The sequence below is a fragment of the Cynoglossus semilaevis genome, chromosome 1 (genome assembly GCF_000523025.1).
Source record: "Cynoglossus semilaevis isolate Cse_v1.0 chromosome 1, Cse_v1.0, whole genome shotgun sequence".
In the NCBI taxonomy this organism is placed as follows: Eukaryota; Metazoa; Chordata; class Actinopteri; order Pleuronectiformes; family Cynoglossidae; genus Cynoglossus; species Cynoglossus semilaevis.
The window spans coordinates 34,190,759-34,210,744 of NC_024307.1; the positions used below are offsets into that span (position 1 = coordinate 34,190,759).

Sequence of the window (19,986 nt, forward strand, 5' to 3'; positions counted from 1 at the left end):
GCTGACAATAAAAGTAATGTGTGTGTGTGTGCGTGTGTTCCCCTGTGCTGACAATAAAAGTAATGTGTGTGTGCGTGCCCTTAAAGCTTCAGTCCTACTTGTGTGCTGGAAGCTTCGGGACAGGTGACATGTGACCAGTGTCAGGTCGGATACACAGGAGTTAACTGCGAAAGGTGAGGACGAGCAATTTGATCCTGTGTCAAAGAGACCGGCCAGAAGTCAGTCTCAGACACGTGTGTCTGTGTATGCAGGTGTGCCACTGGTTACTATGGTAACCCACAAGTAGTGGGAGGAGTCTGTGTCCCGTGCGACTGCAACGGCAACGTGGATGTGAGTGAGTTCGGACATTGCGACGCAATCACGGGCGAGTGCCTCCTTTGCCTTGGCAACACAACCGGAAGACACTGTGAAATCTGCCAGCCTGGCTATTATGGAGATGCTATTCAGGCCAAAGACTGTCGAGGTGAGAGCGGAAACAAGCACCAGCTGATAGATAACATAAAAGTTCACACATATACAGTGGTGCATCATAGTACACAACTCCAGAAAAATAGAACTTACGGATTAGTCCCTCTGCAGAAACTGATCCCGCTGTAGAAATGTGTTCTACCAAGGCTATTTTGTTCACTTCAAGAGGTAGTACAGGAACTATGTTGATTTGTACTGCGGTAATTTGTACTGGAAAACAGAAAACATTGCTAGGAACTTGTATCCCTGCTAGGAACTTGTGTCCCTTATGAGTGTGGATGTGAGACCGAGATCGAGTTCAAGGACCTGTACCCCAAAATTGATGTTTATAAAATATAAAAAAATTATATTTTAAAAATAAATTAATTTGAATGTTTAAGCGATTTGAAAGAAGCACCAAAAAAAAAAAAATAATGATCAGTCGTTGAAGAATTAAAAATGCATGCTCAATAATGGCGAATCTATTTAAAAACTGCATTTTCCAGACTATAGGTTGCACCAGCCAAAAAAATGCAAAACAACATGTATAAGTCGCACCAGTTCCCTCTAGTGGCTCTGTGAAAAAACAGACATGTAAATTTTCAGTGGTACAGGAGTAGCAGATACTGGCACACAATCCTAGAGTGCCCTCTAGTGGATGCCAGTGTGAAAATAACGAACATGTAAATTTTCAGTGATTCACGGTAATAACATTCTTTTAACCTACGATAATTATCTCTTTCTCAGAGTGTGGGTGTGATGTCAGTGGTGCACTTTCCAGCCATTGCGATCTGACAACAGGAAAATGTTCATGTCGAGAGAAAGTGACAGGACGAGCTTGTGACACCTGCCTGGTGAGACACACACACGCGCACACACACACATGCATTTGAGCATAGATGCATGTTTAATTTTTTTTATTTTTCTTTTTCCTTCAGCCCGGTTTCTTTGGTTTGCAAAAAAGTGGAGGCTGCTCGGCCTGTAACTGCAGCCAGTCAGGATCCGTTTCCAAGACATGTGACGAGGACGGACGGTGTCAGTGTGTCGAGGGTGTGGGCGGAGACAGGTGTGACAGATGTAGTCGTGGGTATTATGGTTTCCACGGCAGCGGCTGCACAGGTAAATTCTTTGAATGTCGGTGTGGCATCTGATGGCTGAATCTTGACATCCGTAACTGACACTTTTTTTTTTTTTATTTCCCAGCATGCACATGCGAACACACCGGAGGAAACTGTGACCCGGAAAGTGGGGAATGTATTTGTCCGGCCCACACAGAAGGCGACAGGTGTGAAAGGTGTGAGACAGGTTACTGGGGTCACGACCTGATCCATGGCTGTGAGGTAAGAAATACATGAACATCATCTCACACACACACCACCTTATGACTTAGACACTAAATCCCTCTCTCTCTCTCGTTAGCCATGCAGCTGCAGCATCGCAGGAAGCTCTGGCCCAAATTGCAATGTCACAACTGGACAGTGTCAGTGCATACAAGGATTCTCTGGCAGGATATGTGATCAGTGTGCACCAGGTTACCATGGTTACCCAGCATGCTTGACATGTGGCTGTGATGTGGCGGGAACCGAAGAGCGCTTCTGCAATACAACACTGGGACTGTGTGACTGTAAACCCACGGGCGTGTGTGCATGCAAGGTGACGCACCCTGACTAACAGCACATGTCATTACTTGCATTACTAAGCAAAACGCATTCAAAATGTGACATATCATATAATATAATCACACAGAGTCAATCTTCAGTTATATAAAGTATGTCGCATGGTCTTCATTGTTCTGTGTTTAGCTTAAAAGATTTCACTGTCTGTATTTTTTTTCCTGACCCCTTTCTTTCCACTAAGAACTTTTTCAGAATTTTAACAGAACAGTGTAAAATTTAGCCCAGTAGGTGGCAGTCATGCAGCTTATTACTCGATGATAGATAGATGGATGGATGGATAGATAGACAGACAGACAGACAGATGGATGGATAGATAGACAAACAGATAGATAAATGGATAGATAGATAGATGGATAGATAGATAGATAGATGGATAGACAGACGACAGATAGATAGATAGACAGACAGACAGATGGATAGATAGACAGATAGATAGACAGACAGAGAGATGGATAGATGGATGGATGGATAGATAGATAGACAGACAGATAGATGGATAGACAGATAGATAGATAGACAGAGAGATAGACAGAGAGATAGATAGACAGACAGACAGATAGATGGATAGACAGACAACAGATAGATAGATGGATAGATAGATGGATAGATAGACGGATAGATAGATGGATGGCTAGATAGATAGACAGACGGATGGATGGCTGGATAGATAGATAGACAGACGGATGGATGGATAGATAGATAGACAGAGAGATAGACAGATAGATGGATAGATAGATAGATAGACAGACAGATAGATAGATGGATGATAGATGGATAGATAGACAGATAGATGGATGGATAGATAGAGAGATAGATAGATAGACGGATGGATAGATAGATAGATAGATAGACGGATGGATAGATAGATAGACAGATCATAACATCAAATAAAACGATCATGACTTTGGCCGGACACACATACTGTTTGTGAATGATTACAGTCTAAATACACAGATGGAAAAACTGGGAAAAAAAAGCATTTTTCAGGATCTTTTTTTTTTTTTTTTAACATTTAACAAATGCTAACTCTAACTTGTCACTATAGAGAACTACTGTCTACTATTGATGAATTACCTCAACTAACAATGGCTGCTGTATGTTTATCGCAGGTGGGTGTGACCAGCCTTCACTGTGATGAGTGCAAATCCGGCTGGTTTGGTTTGTCGACGGCAAATCCAAACGGCTGCTCTCAATGTTTCTGTTCGGGACTCAGCCGTGACTGCGAGGAGAAAGGAGGACTGAGGAGAGAACAGGTGAATAAACATAGGCACCGTACCTAGAGCTGTACATACAAAGGTCTGTACCGAACAGTTCCGCACAGGATATTTGGTACAAACTTCACATTTTTACATTTTAATGAGTGTAATTAGGGATGTCCAATAATATTGGCCGACCGATATTACCGTACCAATATAAGCATAATTATGTAATATCTGTAAGAATTGTTATTGTTTTTTCTTTGATGATGAAAACCAGATAAAGCATGAAAACCAGATAACACATGCCTGGGTTTCACGAAATGATATGTGCCCTAAAAATAGTTTTGGGGAAAAATGGCTGCATATGAAGGTGAAAGGAAAGGAAAAAGAAAGGAAAGCCACTAGATGGCGGCATTGCAGCTCATTTTACTAATCTATTTTAATAATCAGGGAATTGTTTGTAGAATGCTGGTGCCGGGAACTAATACAGTTGTTTGTACAGGTAAAAAAAAAAAAAATTACCAAGCCCTTAATAGTATTTCAATTTCGGTACCAGGCCCTTAATAGTATTTCAATTTCCGGGGAAGGGAGAGGGGCATATCGGATATCGGCAAAAAGTTAGTATCGGATAACTGTAATGATAATTTATTCTTTCTGAGCCAATTATGTGTTCGCCAGTGTCGAGAAGCTATTTCGCAAACACAGAGGGAACTTTAAACATCTCCATCTTTATAGGTCAGCCTTGGTCACTCTCCTGCCCTTCTCTCATTGGTAAGTCAGTCTAACCTGCGCGGTGTAGTGTCCGGAGTTTATCAGCAGAGTGGAGACATGCTTCTCGACACTCGCCAAGTGAACATGAGCACGCTGACGGGCCCCGTTTACTGGAAGCTTCCTCCGCAATTCGAAGGCGATCAGGTATGAACTCCAATAGCGCACTGTAACTACGAAAACATTCCGTCAGAGTGTGTAACGTGTGTGCGAATGACGTGTTGTGTCTCCACATACATGTAGCTCATGTCCTACGGGGGCCACCTGTCTTACAACGTGACCTTCTATGCTGAAGATGGTTCCGGATTGTCCAATCAGGAGCCTCAGGTGTTGATAAGAGGAGGAACCCTGAGAAAGCATGCCATATACACTGACATGGTCGCCCCACCGAACGGCGTTACGACTCAGCATTACATCAAAATGGCAGAGGTAGCCGCAGTGCATCATGGGTTATTATAAAAACAGAATGGGAACTCTTTTAAAGTTTAAAATGTATGTGCATTTTTTTGTTTTGTTTGTTTCTAGCACAAATGGAAGTATTTCAACTCCGTGTCGGAAAAGGCCGTTAGTCGTGATGACTTCATGTCTGTCCTCAGCAGCATCCAGTACATTATCATCAAGGCATCGTATGGAACAAAACTCCAACAAAGCAGGTAGGATGTCCAATATAACGTTTTGCTAATACCTGATATGCCGATCTTGTACAAACACTTATTTTCCGATTCCAAAATTAGCAATTTTCCCCCAAAACTCTAGAAGTCTCAGTAACCCACAAGTGATTGCAGGATATAAAAACCGATAACAATTAGGTTATCGGACATTACATAATTATGCTTATATTGACCAATAATATCATCCCTAGTTTGTGTTGTTTCGCTAAGAAACGTAAAGGTCAGTCTGCACTGTCTACACAATAATGTCCATAGTATTTAATATTATGAAAATGTATTTGTGTATGATAATATAATTGCCACAAACCTCAAAAGAATTACAAAAAAAAAATCAAAACAGTAAAGTGCATAGGCTAATGACTACTAATGCATGTGAAAATGATCTTGTCAATGTTTTAACACAGGGGTGTCAAACCCCTGGTCCATTTTTCACATTTGAGAAACAAACAACAACAAAATGAGAAATATTCTCATGTTTCTGAAATGTGCTAAACCTTGTTTAGAAAGTCCTTATTGGTCATTTTCTGTTACTTTTAAAAGTAAAATATATCTACATGTAAAAGTGGAATGTATCCATATTTTTTTCCATATATTACTCCTAATAAACACACAGAAAGGTCCTCTAGCTACCGCTGGTATAACCTTAGGGTTATTTATTATTTTGTAAATTATGTAAATTTTACTGCATCCATTCTACAACCTCTATTTGAACCATCGACAAATGCATGCATTTCTGTAAAACGCTGTTATTTCTCTATGCTGATGACTGTGTATTTTATAAACAGATGTGAAATGAGTCACTTATTAGCGACAATTAATGTAATTGATTGTATTTTTCATGTTAAGAATCTCCAACATTACAATGGAGACAGCTGTAGAGTCGGAGCCAGAGGAACTAGCCTATCGCATGAGGGACGCAGTCAGACTGATTGAGTCTTGCAGTTGTCCACCTGGGTACAGTGGACTGTCCTGTCAGGTAAATGATGACACTATCATAATGTTATGTTGTTTTCGTAATAAATAAATCGAATCGTTGTCCCCTGTTCCGCGTGAATGTTACTTAAAAATCGCTGTATTTTTTTTCTGTTTACAGGAGTGTGCGCCAGGTTACTTCCGTCAGTCTCAGTCAGAGTTGTCCTCTCAGAGTCGAAAATCCATGGTCGTTACGCCGTGTATCCCCTGTCAATGCAACAATCACAGCACGAGCTGTGACAAGGAATCTGGAGAGTGTCTGGTAAATCAAGCAAATACTAACGCAAACACATCGCAATAACTGCACTAATTTAAAACCAGCATGTAGCGACTCATGCTAGCTTACAGTAATATGTTGGAACTACCAACGCAAATACATGTGGTTACGATTTTCTTTTTTTTCCCCTCATGTGCTGTGCTAGCAGCTGGCACGTTTGTGGTGTTCCAGCCATTAGCTTGTTAGTAACATGTTTGTGGTGAGCAGACATGGGCAATTAGCTTGTTAGTAACATGTTTGTGGTGTGCTAGCACGTAGTGTGATTGAAGAGAATTAGTTAGCATTTTAGGCTTGGCCAGTGTGACCCTATTGCCACATCTGCTACACTAGAGTGGGTGAGCACAACCAAAGCCAAATACCTGTAGGACACCCCCACCCCCCACCCCCCTTCTACGGATGTTTTCCTGGAGCTTGTAAAGAAGCTACTTCTGTTGGAAACTAAAATCCACCAAGTTAGAGCAGACATGGGCAAAAGTTTTGACTCGCGGGCCACAATTGTTCTACGGTTGAACAGTGGGGCCGGGTCAGGAGCAGATAGATGGAGCGTTAGTGTGAACTAATATAAATGACATGTAAAAGTCATGTATAAAGGCTAAATTGCTAAAATGTTTTTAGCATTTTTCTACACCATCTATTGGTGAAACGTGGGTATTGCAGGGAAAAGGCAGAAGTATAATGATAATATTTATTAGTATATAAATGATATAATTTGGAAAAGTTTGACAGGCCAAATTTAAAAGTTGAACGGGCCGCATCCGGCCCCCAGGCCTTAGTTTGTCCATGTCTGGGTTAGAGATTGGAGTTGAGGTCAACGGACTTTGTGGAAATGACATTACATTACATCTCATGCAAAAAAAAAAAACAGGCAAGACAACACTAAAACACCACTTCTTACAATTAACATTACTAGAAAAAAAACTTGGACAATTTCTCATCATCATTAAGAAGGGTCACATGGGAGGCTAAATCCAAAGTTGAATGGATGATTGTGGCCACTATAAAGGATGGAAGAGGCATGTAGCGTCAGAACAGAGCTGCCCTTGCAGCTGACACACACACCGTTTTGCTTTAGCTAAGACTGGCTAAAGTATAAACCAATCAGCAACAACACCTCTTGTGATTTTTTTTTTTTTTTTTTTTTTTAGGACTGCCAGCACCATACCAGTGGGCATCGATGTGAGTCGTGCGCTCTGGGGTATTACGGAAAAGTCAGAGGGTCCATCAGTGACTGCTCACTCTGTGGATGTCCACTCCGCGACAATAGGTAAAGTAACATTTTTTCCCTAATTTGTTCATAAGTTATTAAAACGAAACATTTGTAACTAATGCTACTGCATATGTCTGCGTGAAGTTTCAGTTCCACGTGTGTGTTGGATGGAGCTTTTGGGGACTATCGCTGCACCGCATGTCAAAGGGGATATGAGGGCAGATACTGTGAGAGGTAACACATTTGAATTTCAACAACTTAGTAGTGAAGGCAGTATCGATCCCGTGGTATTGATATATAGAGTATTGATTACTCTCATAAAGGATTAATATAAATCAATGTATGCCAAAAGTACACGTGTCACTTTCACATCTTTTAGGGCAGGGGTGCCCAAGAAGTAGATCGGGATCTACCAGCAGATCTCAAAGGCATTTAAAGAAACAAAAATAAATAAATAATAATAGATTTAATTCTATTTTAAGATGCTAATCACTAGGGCTAAAGAAAGGAGCGTAGAAGTATCGAGTAAGACAGTGTTGTACCATACAACTACAGCCATTTAATCAAAGTAGTAAATATATATTTATAGTTTCCAATGTAGGTAGATCACTTTACCCTGGTCATTTGAAAAGTAGCTCCCGAGCCGAAAAAGTGTGGACACCCCTGTTTTAGGGGAACTTACATACAGGGTTTTGTGCTACAACAGTTAACCCCCGGTAATGTAAAATTGAACTGAGCCATTCATATCACAAGTCACGTTTGTCTCTTTGGACATCACAATTTCTTAATCTATTTTTATATATATTTAGTTTAATTTTTTTAAAGTCCAACTGAGGCATATCACAAGTCTTTAAATTTTGTTATCACAAGTGAGGAAAGTGTGCTGAGAAGATGGAAGGAGCGCTTTGAGGAGTTGTTGAATGAGGGAAATGAAAGGGAAAGTAGAAACGAGAGGAGTCGGGGAGTGCAACTTTGGGAACCTCTGTGTAAAGGTCTTAAATGGCTGGTATTTATTACGTGCTTTATTGGGTAAAAACAAATTACACAAAGTATTGATAGTTTTTTTTTTTTTTAAAAAAAAGCCAAAAATGTAATTGGTATCTTATCAAATACTGGAAACATTTTAGTATCCCCCATCACTACAACCTAGCTCATCCATCCATTCGCGGGCCACATCAATCCATCCATCCATCTATCTATCCATCCATCTATCCATCCATCTATCCATCCATCCATCCATCCATCCATCTATCCATCTATCTATCCATCCATCCATCTATCCATCCATCTATCTATCCATCTATCCATCCATCTATCCATCCATCTATCCATCCATCTATCCATCCATCTATCTATCCATCCATCTATCCATCCATCTATCTATCCATCCATCTATCCATCCATTTATCCATACATCTATCTATCCATCCATCTATCCATCCATTTATCCATCCATCCATCCATCCATCCATCTATCATCCTCCACTTATCCGGGGCCGTTTTGCGAGGGTAACAGTTAGAGCAGGGATGCCCAGACTTCTCTCCCCCCCAGACACTTCTTCCAAAGGGATCCCGAGGCGTTCCCAGGCCAGCCGAGCGACGTAGTTGCTCCAGCGTGTCCTGGGTCTTCCTCTGGGTCTCCTCTCAGTGGGACATGACCCGAAGCACCTCGCGAGGGAGGCGTCTGGAGGGCATATGATCTAAATGCCCAAGCCTTTTGGGAACCTTAAATTGAACACGGTCGCCGGGTCAGGAGCAGATAGATGGAGTGTTTGTGTGAATTAAGATAATTGACATGTAAAAGTCATGCATAAAGGCTAAAATTCTTTTCAAATTTACTACGCAATCTATTGGGGGAAATGTGGGTATTGCAGAGAAAAGGCAGAAGTCTAATGATAATATAGATCAATTATATAATTTGGAAACGTTTGGCCGGATTACAAAGCTGAATGGGCCGCAGTTTGCCCATGCCTGACCTGGCCTCCGTTGTATGTGACAACTTGTTGATTGTATGCCGCCCCCCGCAGGTGTTCTTTGGGTTACTACGGTAATCCCTCAAAGCCTGGTGGACAGTGTTTCCCGTGTTCCTGCAGTGAGTGGGGCTCTGTCCAGCCACTATGTGACCAGCTGAGTGGACAGTGTGAGTGTAAAGCTGGGGTCAAGGGCCAGTTATGCGAACACTGTGATGAGAGACACGTCCTGGAGGAAGGAGAGTGTGTGTGTAAGTAATAAAACACAATAAAAAAAAACACACACAAACAAACACTCACAGTTTGCTTGTTCACTCATTTCGGTCCATGTCTCTTTTATCAGCGTGTAACGATGCGTGCACCGGTCTACTGCTGGATGATCTTGACAAACTACACAACATCTTTTTAACTGTGAATGTAAGTGCCATTGTCATGGCACCATATGGCCAGATGGTGGCTTTGGAAAACCAGACCAGAGGACTGCAGGTACACATTTTTTCCTAGTTTCTACTCCGACGACCCGAAATGAAGTAAACTATCTATTGCTTAACATACACGTTTGTTCAGGTCGCGTTATCACAGAACAACTCAGTGGCATCGTATGTATCCGGAGAAAAAGATCGTGTTGATCGTATGACCTCTGACCTCAGCAAATTACTGAAGCAGGTACAGTGGCTTATTATGTTAAAACCGGTGCGGGTCCGTCCGTGTGCGCATCTTTCATCCGCCTGTTCTTGTCAGGTGACGCATCTGTCTGACCGTCGGGAGGAAGTAGAGCTGTCCGCAAACACCAGTCTCTCCCAGGGTGCATTGCTGCTGACAGACATCACCAGACTTCAGAAAAACATTCAGGGTAGAGTGACGGGATTTTCTTGACGCCACACAACAGATGCCAGTTTTAGCAAAATATAATGTTTTTTTTTTGTTTTTTTTTTTTCCCCTCATCGGTTCAGTTCTGCAGATGGAGATGGAACATCTGAATCAAACCAAGGGGGAGATCCATACGTCCAAACAGAGACATATGTTGGAGGAGCTGGAGGTTTTGTTGGAAACAATGAGCGATGTCAACTTAACAGTTGGCAATGCGCTAGCTGGTCAGGAGCTAATGTAGGTTTTGCCATGTCATGCGCTAGCTGGTCAGGAGCTAATGTAAGTTTTGCCATGTCAAGATGGGGATTTTTTTTTTTTTTTTTTAAATCAATTAACAAATAATACTTGTCTTGTCCTTTGAAGGCTAGCTGAATCCCTCCTTCACCTACTGGAGTCGGATTTCGTGTCTGTCAGAGAAGCATTTGACACCAAGCTCCTTGCTTTGTCCCGCATGCTCGCCACCAACACAGAGAGGCTGAACAACGTGTATTCACTCCTCAATAACGCTGCACAAAACAACACGCAAACACACGATGTCCTCGAACGAATGCACGCGCTGCTGCAAGATTATGAGGTAAACGCGCGCATCCACGCAAAAACATACATACAAGTTACCCAGGGGGCGCATTCTCACGGTGATATTGATGTCTGTCAGCCCCTCTGTCAGAACCTGAACGGGACATACATCTCCGTGGACACCCTGGTAGAGGACAGTCAACTTTTGCTGAACGATGCCGTTAGCCTTATTGAGGATTTGACGAAGAGCAACACGGTGAGACGAATGTGACAGCGATAAAAAAAAACCAAACACATGCAACAACAGCGAACAAACACTAACTCGCATGTGCAGCAGGTGGAGCTGTTGAGCACGGACTTGGACCAGTGGCGTCCCCTGCTGAGAAAAAAGGTTGACGGTCTCGTAATTGGACTCAAGGAAACAGACGGCCTAGAAAACATTTATCGCGCTGAGAGCCATGCCCACATGCTCGAGAACCAAGTTTACGCCATGCGCAGGTAGCTATAGCTATACTTTCAGTTACTCTGTTTTATAAAAAACAAAACAAAAAACAAAAAAAACGTGTTGTTGTTGTTGACCCGACAACTGAGATCCAATATTTTGTTTGGAATTACGACAAGTGTATGCGTCTCTTTCTAATGTCAACCTTTTCTACCCTTGTCTACTGCTCTCCCTAGCTCTCTGTCTGCGGTTTTTAACTTGTCTCGAAATGGCAGTCAATTGGTCCAGCTCGGAGGTGACGTCTCACAGCAAGTTGACGCCGCTGAACAGGAGGCGTCATCCGCCCTCACCTCTGCCTCCGTTGCTCTGAACGTGGTAGTTACATCCATTACATCTATTGTAGCTAGAAATAATTCAGCTGTCCACACACTCACACACTGATTCTCTCTTTTGTGTATCAGACTGCCCAAACTAAACAGCTGCTCTCAGGGAACGGCGAAGAGGAGGACAGAAGTGGCAGTATTTTACTAGCAAGTCAACAAATGGTCAAGGCAGCTGAAGGTCTGATGCTTGTTTTGTTAGTTAATCTGTTGAGAAACCTGTACATTTAGTAACTATTTAACCGAGATCAACGTATTATTAGGTGTACCGTAATTTCCGGACTATTGAGCACACCTGAATATAAGCCTCACCCACTAAAATAATTAAAAAGAAAAATACAATATCTCTTCTCTATAAGCCGCAGGAATACCCGTTGTAACATGGGATATTTACAAAGAAAGATTTTTTTTTTTCAGTTTTAGTTAAATAAATGCCTTTTTCCGAACTCTGCCTGTTACACGTTAGCTCTTTCCTGCTTCGGTGCCCTGACTGTAGTTGGAATGCACAGGGGAGACTTAGTGATCTGCTCCAGAGCTGAAGCTAACATTAGCTCTGGGGCTAACTCCCTTCACTTTGTGCTTTGTCCAGAAACAGTGAAGTTGGGATCTTTATTATCAGCCACTCCGACCACAACAGAACATAAACAGCTTCTGTATAACCAACTCACTCTTCAACATGACAGAGCTCAAACTGCTCTCAACTCTCGCTACCGTTCTCTCGCACGCGCTGTTTTCACATATACGCACACAGCCAATCACTGACAGACACACACTACTAATACAACACATAGTAACCTACCAGAAAAGTCACTGATCGCTAGCGGTATAAACTTTGTTAGCCCGTAAAAATCCATAAATTAGCCGCATCATTGTTTAAGCCGCAGGGTTCAAAGTGTGTGAAAAAGGTAACGGCTTATAGACCGGAAATTACGGTAATTATTAGTAACCGAAGTAGCAGTATTTGCAAATGAAAATACTATAACAATAACAATGTTTTTATTGTTGTTATATACTAATATATGTCTCCCTCTAGACATGCACTCAAAAGTCTCTAATGGAACCAGCAGACTCCAAATGCTCCGAGAGGATGTCGGGAAAACAAGTCTACACCTTCAAAAGCCAATGAAAGAGCTGCTAAGTATCAATGGTGTGTTTCCGGCTCTAATCTAAAAACTGTAGTATGTGTAAATGATGGGACACTACGAGACAGCTCACAAAAAAGTATCAGTGAAAAAATAGCGCAAGTCAACAAAATACATGTCATTGTGACACAGCACACCACTGCACACAATCAAACGCGACCTCTGCTTTTAACCCATCACCAAAGTGAACAGCGGGTGGGGACAGTGCCATGATCGGAGCGCCTCAGTGGTAACCTCCGCAGCTTGTGGATTTAAACCTGAAACTTCATGGACCCAAATCCGCTTCCTTATCACCAAGTCAATAATGCCCCTACAATAGGACACTGGGTCGCCCCAAAGATGATTTGAAGCATAGGATGTAGCATGGTTAGCTTGGCCCTGCCTTTGTAAATACTGACTCCTAAATAAACCTATTACTGTACGTATTAGCAAAGCACTATCCAACCACAAGCTAGGGCCATGCTAACATGTCGCTAAGATAGTATGTTCTGGTGTGCTGCTAGGACACATCTAAATTGCTATGTGCTTTTGTGCCACTTTAAAAAAAATCACTAACAAGTTGAATTTGCGGCATATTACTCTTTTATTGTAAACTTTATTTTTTTTTTATTGTTGACAAATTGTTCTGTTTATTTGCTTCAGGTTCCTCGTGGACATTGTCCCAGGCTGTATCTCAGGCAACAAGTGCACAGTCCGGCATGCAGGATGTGCTGCAACGCCTACAAGGATTCAGGGATAAGCTTCAGATTTCTTCCTCCACGGTGGAAAACGCCGCTGACGCAGTGAGAGACACCAACAAGATAATGACACAGACACATACCGCGGGTAGGAAAAAAAAAAAACACTCAAGGCTGCTGATCAGTAACTCGCTTACTCGTAACTCCAAATTCATTCATTCATTAACAAGTGTTTTTTTTTTTAGCCAATGAGGTGAAGAGCAAGCTGGAGGAGGCGGAGCATCGCACGGAGCATCTCATGAAGCAGATCAAGCCGTTGAGCATGATGGGAGAAAAACTAAGCCGCAACCTGTCGGACATCAGAGAGCTCATTGACCAGGCTCGAAAACAGGCAGCATCGGTAGAGACACAAGACAATGAACTTGGTCGTGTGATATATCCATGGTGATAAAGCTTTTGATGATGATGATGTTGATGCTGTCCTCAGATAAAGGTGGCGATGCAGGCGGACAAAGACTGCGTTCGATCGTACAGACCACAGATCGAGTCAAGTAACGTCAACAGTCTGAGTCTGATTCTGAAAACTACAAGTAGAGAAAACCTGCTGTTCTACCTGGGCAGGAACAGCACGGTACTGCACCTTTTTTTTTTTTTTTTATACACACTACACACGATACGTGCAGTAAAAGTACAAAACACGTACAGTACATGATCATCAATGCCCCACATGGAATTGTCATAAATGTAACTGCATGTTCTTTCTTCTATCTGTTAATTTACTCAGGGGGACTATTTGGCAGCAGAGATGCATGATGGGAAAGTGTCTGTGTTGTGGGATCTGGGTTCAGGCAGTAGCAGAGTTGAGTTCCCCGGTCTGGACATTGCAAACAACAAGTGGACAAGGATAAATGCCACACGGTAACGACACGCAGTCAATCACTGTTTGGAGACGCTGTCTGTCAGACGAGTGATGTCAGAGCGATGTCATCACGCGACATACTCATGCCGTTGCGTTCACTGTGTTGGCAGCTACGGCGTCAAGGTTTCGCTGTCTGTACATCAGCTGGAGTCAAAGACGCCGCCTCTCCCCGCAGTGACAGGCACATCACCCGGAACATCTCAGACTTTGGACATGGACAGAGACTCAGTGATCTACGTTGGGGGGCTGGGGACTCGCAATCAGGTGACGCATATATATACTGTACATCTTGTGGACACCTGCATGTAACGAAGGGACTGCACCTAAACGTGTTAATGTGTGATGCTGTGGGGGGGCAGTGGTGGCTTAGTGGTTACGGAAGCAGACTTGGGTCTGGAAGGTTTCAGGTTCGAGTCCATCGGCTGCCAAGTTACCACTGAGGTGCATGGCACTGTCCCCATACACTGCTCCCGGGTGCTTTAAGCTGCCCGCTACCACTGAGGTGCTCTGAGCACACTGCGTTAAAATCACTTTCACTTTCACTTTCACTTTCACTTTCACTTTCACTTTCACTTTCACTTTCACTTTCACTTTCACTTTCAACATCAGGGAGTCGCGGGCCTGAGGTCAACTACATTCCAGGGCTGTCTGGGAGAGGTTTCCCTCAATGAGAAGAACATTGGGCTTTGGAACTATGACAGCAGGGAGGGGAAGTGTGGAGGCTGCTTTAGCAGGTACATACTCTTTAAGGAACTTTAAGAACAAACTTTAAGAACAAACCTTGTAGCAGCAGTGGCCGCCCGACACGAGCCAGTCTTAAACTGTCCCCCCGTGTTTCTGACCAGTCCACAGATGGAGGAAACGGCCTTTCACTTTGATGGATCCGGATACTCGGTGGTCCATAAGTCCCTGCGTGCGACTTCTACGTCCATTGTGCTGCTGTTTAAAACTCTGTCACCCGGCGGCTTGCTGTTGTACCTCGCTTCGAACAACACCGTAAGACGTGCACACAATGTGTTGGTTTGAAGTTGTCTGTGGAGGAAATACAAAACTTACTCTACTCCCTTTCTCTCCAGAGAGACTTCCTGTCCATTGAGCTTGTGGAGGGACATGTCCGATTGAACTTTGACCTGGGTTCAGGTGTCCTGACCCTGACCTCGAACAGGAAATACAATAGAAACACGTGGTACAAAATCACACTGCAGAGGAATAAACGCAAAGGTATTGCGGCTACTTCAGAGATGGGAGTCCGTGTTTGAGCGTGTGGTTTCCTCATCGCCGTTTTACGGGTGTGTCCAGGGTACATGTCGATCATGGCTGCAGACCAGTCGTCAGAGAAGGAGGTATTGGAGGCGGAGTCTCCAGGAACGGCCTCAGACCTAAACCGATCCGACCTAGATCCCATCTACATAGGAGGACTTCCTGCGTCCAGGCCAGCCAGGTGAGTCCTGCTGGTGGTAATGTAGTGCTTGACAAATCTCGAGACAGTCTTGGTCTTGTCTCTGAATTGACCGCATTTTTACTAGTTCTTGTCTTGGCCTTGGTAGCACTTTAAAACCGCAAATTGGTGAAATTCCCAAATTAAAATAGAACCCAAAAAGTATTTTATTTTGAAAGTGTTGACGCTGCCCACTGGCTGCAACCGTATTGTTCTGTAGGAAACAGTTCAGCTCTTATTTTACATTGGTTGTGACCGCATTGACTGGTTACAACTTTTGAAAGCACCATTTAAAAAGATTTGGCCCAAGCTTTAAAAGCGTTTAATTCCCTAATAATAAAAATTCTATGTTGATGGGTTTCTTATCTGGATAAATTCATTTTATTTTATAACACAGAGCAATTTGCAACATTTTTAACTTAAATAAACAATAATGAATTGCAGCAACACGTTATTTAATAATACGTTATGGATCTATACGGTATTACAGTTACAACCCACCCTTTAAGGGAAACTGTATTGCTGATGTGGCCCTCTGATGAAAATAAGTTTGACACCAGTGCTTTGGAATCAACTGTTGGTTAGAGTGAAGACAAAATTACTGAGATGTGTATTATTCAATATTTACACATACCGTAATTTCCGGACTATAAACCAGTACTTTTTTGACACACATTGAACCCTGCAGCTCAAACAACGATGCAGCTAATTTATAGATTTTTTTACGGGCTAACGAAGTTACCGATTACCGATCGATGACTTTTCTGGTAGGCTACTAGTAGCGTATGTCTGTCTGTGAATGGCTGCGTGCGTATATGTGCGTCGGGTGCGCGAGCGAGAGAACGGTAGCGAAAGTTGAGAGCAGTTTGAGCCCCGTCATGTTGAAGAGTGAGTTGGTTATACAGGAGCTGTTTATGTTCTGTTGTGGTCGGAGTGGCTGATAATAAAGACCCCAACTTCACTGTTTCTGTTTACCTCTGCTGTGGACAAGTACAAAGTGAAGGGAGTTAGCCATGGAGGTAACGTTAGCTTTGGGTCTCGAGCAGATCCCTAAGTCTCCCCTGTGCATTCCAACTACAGTCAGGCGTAACCAGCCGTGTTACAGGCACCAAATAAAAATAGACCCCAAAAAAGTATTTTATTTTGAAAGTGTCGACGCTGCCCACTGGCTGTAACCGTATTGTTCTGTAGGAAACAGTTCAGCTCTTATTTTACATTGGTTGTGACCGCATTGACTGGTTACAACTTTTGAAAGCACCATTTAAAAAGATTTGGCCCAAGCTTTAAAAGCGTTTAATTCCCTAATAATAAAAATTCTATGTTGATGGGTTTCTTATCTGGATAAATTCATTTTATTTTATAACACAGAGCAATTTGCAACATTTTTAACTTAAATAAACAATAATGAATTGCAGCAACACGTTATTTAATAATACGTTATGGATCTATACGGTATTACAGTTACAACCCACCCTTTAAGGGAAACTGTATTGCTGATGTGGCCCTCTGATGAAAATAAGTTTGACACCAGTGCTTTGGAATCAACTGTTGGTTAGAGTGAAGACAAAATTACTGAGAGGCGTAGTATTCAATATTTACACATACCGTAATTTCCGGACTATAAACCACTACTTTTTTGACACACATTGAACCCCGCAGCTCAAACAATGATGCAGCTAATTTATAGATTTTTTACGGGCTAACGAAGTTACCGTTTACCGATTCTCCAAACCCAGACTCGAATTATGGTGCATAATTGTTTTTCAGGAGCTGGGCTTACTAGTAGCGTATGTCTGTCTGTGAATGGCTGCGTGCGTATATGTGCGTTGGGTGCGCGAGCGAGAGAACGGTAGCGAAAGTTGAGGGCAGTTTGAGTCCTGTCATGTTGAAGAGTGAGTTGGTTATACAGGAGCTGTTTATGTTCTGTTGTGGTCGGAGTGGCTGATAATAAAGACCCCAACTTCACTGTTTCTGTTTACCTCTGCTGTGGACAAGTACAAAGTGAAGGGAGTTAGCCCCGGAGCTAATGTTAGCTTCAACTGTGGTCGGGGCGCTAAAGCACGAAAGAGCTAACGTGTAACCAGACGTACTACAGACAGCGTTTGGGGAAAAAAGCATTTATTTAATTCAAGGCAGGTGAGCAAATACTTTTGGTTATATAGTGAATATCCCATGTTACAACATGGCCACCTACATAGGTACTTTTTTTTTTCTTTTTAAATTAAGTGGGTGCAGCTTATATTCAGGTTCACTCAATAGTCCTGGAATTATGGGTATGTAATATGACATAGAGGAGATAGTTATTGTGAATAAATCTATGTGTGTGTGTCCGTGTACTTCTGTGTGTGTCTTTACAACAGGCGTCAGTTAGTGTCCAGGTCATTCGTTGGTTGTATTAAAAATGTGGAAATCTCTCGCTCCAACTTTGACCTGCTGAGAGATGCGTACGGTGTCCGGAAGGGCTGTGTCGTAAAGGTAGGTCGCGCCATTTTCAGAGTGAGCCAGAGTGAGTCTCAATGACGCCGACTCGTGCTGATAAATGACTCTGTTTGCATCCCAGGCTGTACGGAGTGTATCGCATTTGAACGGTGGCTTCGTTCAGATTCCTGCTTTAGTAAGCGGTCTGGAGGCTGAGCTTCTCTTCTCCTTTACCTCCAACAACCACTCAGGAATCCTTCTTGCTGCACTCAGCTCAGATGGAAAGGTGAGCTCACCTGACATGTAATATAAATAAAAACATACATGCTAGCTGAAATATTTTCCCTGGAAAATAACAATCGGAATCGGTCATTTTTAGCCATAGCACAAACAAATAACGTGTATAAAAAGTAAGTAAAAAAAAAGAAATCTGCATAATAGGTACTAGCTTAAGACTGAAGTAAACCACATAGAATCAATTTGAAGTTATTTACAATAGCTTACTTTTTTCGGGCAACAAAAAGCTTAGTTTTTTTTTTCCTTCTCTTTCTATGCTCGCAGCACTTTCTGTCAATTCACCTGGTATCAGGCGTTATAGAGGCAGAGTTTGGCGAAGGGGGCGGAGCTACTCGCCGGGTGAAAGTCATGAAGCGTGACAGAGGCTCGTTCAGCGATGGCGAGACACACTCTGTGATTGTCAGCGTAAACCGGAAGTATGGCATCAGTCTGTTTTCCACCTGTCGTCTTTTCTTCCATTCCATTCTTTCCTTCTTCTGTCTCTCGTCTTTTTAACTCTTTATGACTCTCTCTCTCTGTCTGTCCTGTTCTCCTCAACTCTCTCTAATCTAATCTTAACATTTCTCATTCACCTTTTAAGTTCTGCCCCCCCTGACTCCCTCGTCTGTCTTTCAGGTCTCTGTACGCCCAGGTTGACGACAATCACATGAAGTCTGTTCCTGTTTCTTCGTTTGGATTCCATCGCTCATCCCTGGATTTATTCTTCATTGGTGGGCTGCCCTCAGGGATGGAGTCACAGCTACCAATCAGATTACAGGAATTTTCCAAGTCATTCAGAGGCTGCATTCAACACCTCGTCATAGATGGAGCGTAAGTGTCCTTTATGTGCCAGTTCCTTCGACCTAATTTAATCTAAAACACAAAGAGCAAGTTGTAGTTTTTTTTCCCACAAAATATTATATATTTTGTAGTTTGGGGGCTAGAATTGTGCAATGGTAGGTCAACCTAGACCATTAAAAGTACTGTTTAATGACAAATGTGCCCGAAATGAGTTTTCCAAATTACGAGTTAGCAATTTTTTTGCAAACTTTCCATCGTGATACAAGGAAACATTGAATTACAAGTGCTCAACCGAGCTCCATTTTTCACCTTTCTCTCTCTCTCTCTCTTTCTATGATCAAATCTCTCCCAGTCCTCTGTCTCACAGTTTCGCTCACTGTCCCTCACTTGGTTATTTTACCCATTTTTATACCAATAATATCAAATGTTTTCTTAATTATTATTATTTTATATTATCAATATATTTGCTTTATATATTATTATATATTCGATTTTTGCTGTTTAGATGGGGGGGGGGATTTTAATTCAATTAATTAATAGTATATTTCAGGAGGGCTCGAACAAAATAATAATAAAGTTTTTAGTTATTTTAGTTACGAGCAGATCGACATACGAGTGCTGTTGTGGAACAGATTAAATTCGTATATTGAAGCCCCACTGTACATTATTTGATGTAAAACTAACTTTAAAAAGTGGGTCAAGAATTTGATGGGAAACAACATGAGAATTACTGACTGTTAACTGATTTATATTATACTATATATATATATATATATATATATATACTTTATATATATATATATAAAGTCAGTGACATCAGTCCATTGCTCTGTACCTGTGACATAGGCAATAATAGCTAATCTAATTTATATATATATATAAAATTAGATTAGCTATATATATATATATATATATATATA

General features: G+C 42.1%; 1 protein-coding gene across 1 annotated transcript in view; it reads left to right on the plus strand.

Moving 5' to 3' along the window:
* Positions 1-19,986, plus strand: part of lama1 (laminin, alpha 1) — a 38,894-nt gene that overhangs the window by 13,510 nt on the left and 5,398 nt on the right. Inside the window, exons 18-55 of the mRNA XM_025062274.1 lie at positions 87-173; positions 252-463; positions 1,195-1,301; positions 1,386-1,566; positions 1,651-1,787; positions 1,867-2,100; positions 3,233-3,376; positions 4,058-4,237; positions 4,334-4,519; positions 4,616-4,743; positions 5,608-5,737; positions 5,855-5,995; positions 7,156-7,274; positions 7,362-7,451; positions 9,245-9,438; positions 9,531-9,673; positions 9,755-9,853; positions 9,929-10,040; positions 10,141-10,294; positions 10,421-10,631; positions 10,713-10,829; positions 10,908-11,071; positions 11,252-11,390; positions 11,477-11,576; positions 12,429-12,542; positions 13,180-13,362; positions 13,460-13,614; positions 13,702-13,845; positions 13,999-14,132; positions 14,244-14,397; positions 14,743-14,867; positions 14,979-15,129; positions 15,210-15,354; positions 15,433-15,574; positions 17,932-18,046; positions 18,132-18,275; positions 18,551-18,702; positions 18,902-19,096. Coding sequence (XP_024918042.1) covers positions 87-173; positions 252-463; positions 1,195-1,301; positions 1,386-1,566; positions 1,651-1,787; positions 1,867-2,100; positions 3,233-3,376; positions 4,058-4,237; positions 4,334-4,519; positions 4,616-4,743; positions 5,608-5,737; positions 5,855-5,995; positions 7,156-7,274; positions 7,362-7,451; positions 9,245-9,438; positions 9,531-9,673; positions 9,755-9,853; positions 9,929-10,040; positions 10,141-10,294; positions 10,421-10,631; positions 10,713-10,829; positions 10,908-11,071; positions 11,252-11,390; positions 11,477-11,576; positions 12,429-12,542; positions 13,180-13,362; positions 13,460-13,614; positions 13,702-13,845; positions 13,999-14,132; positions 14,244-14,397; positions 14,743-14,867; positions 14,979-15,129; positions 15,210-15,354; positions 15,433-15,574; positions 17,932-18,046; positions 18,132-18,275; positions 18,551-18,702; positions 18,902-19,096 — 5,562 coding nt within the window. The remainder of the gene's footprint in view (positions 1-86; positions 174-251; positions 464-1,194; positions 1,302-1,385; positions 1,567-1,650; positions 1,788-1,866; positions 2,101-3,232; positions 3,377-4,057; positions 4,238-4,333; positions 4,520-4,615; positions 4,744-5,607; positions 5,738-5,854; positions 5,996-7,155; positions 7,275-7,361; positions 7,452-9,244; positions 9,439-9,530; positions 9,674-9,754; positions 9,854-9,928; positions 10,041-10,140; positions 10,295-10,420; positions 10,632-10,712; positions 10,830-10,907; positions 11,072-11,251; positions 11,391-11,476; positions 11,577-12,428; positions 12,543-13,179; positions 13,363-13,459; positions 13,615-13,701; positions 13,846-13,998; positions 14,133-14,243; positions 14,398-14,742; positions 14,868-14,978; positions 15,130-15,209; positions 15,355-15,432; positions 15,575-17,931; positions 18,047-18,131; positions 18,276-18,550; positions 18,703-18,901; positions 19,097-19,986) is intronic.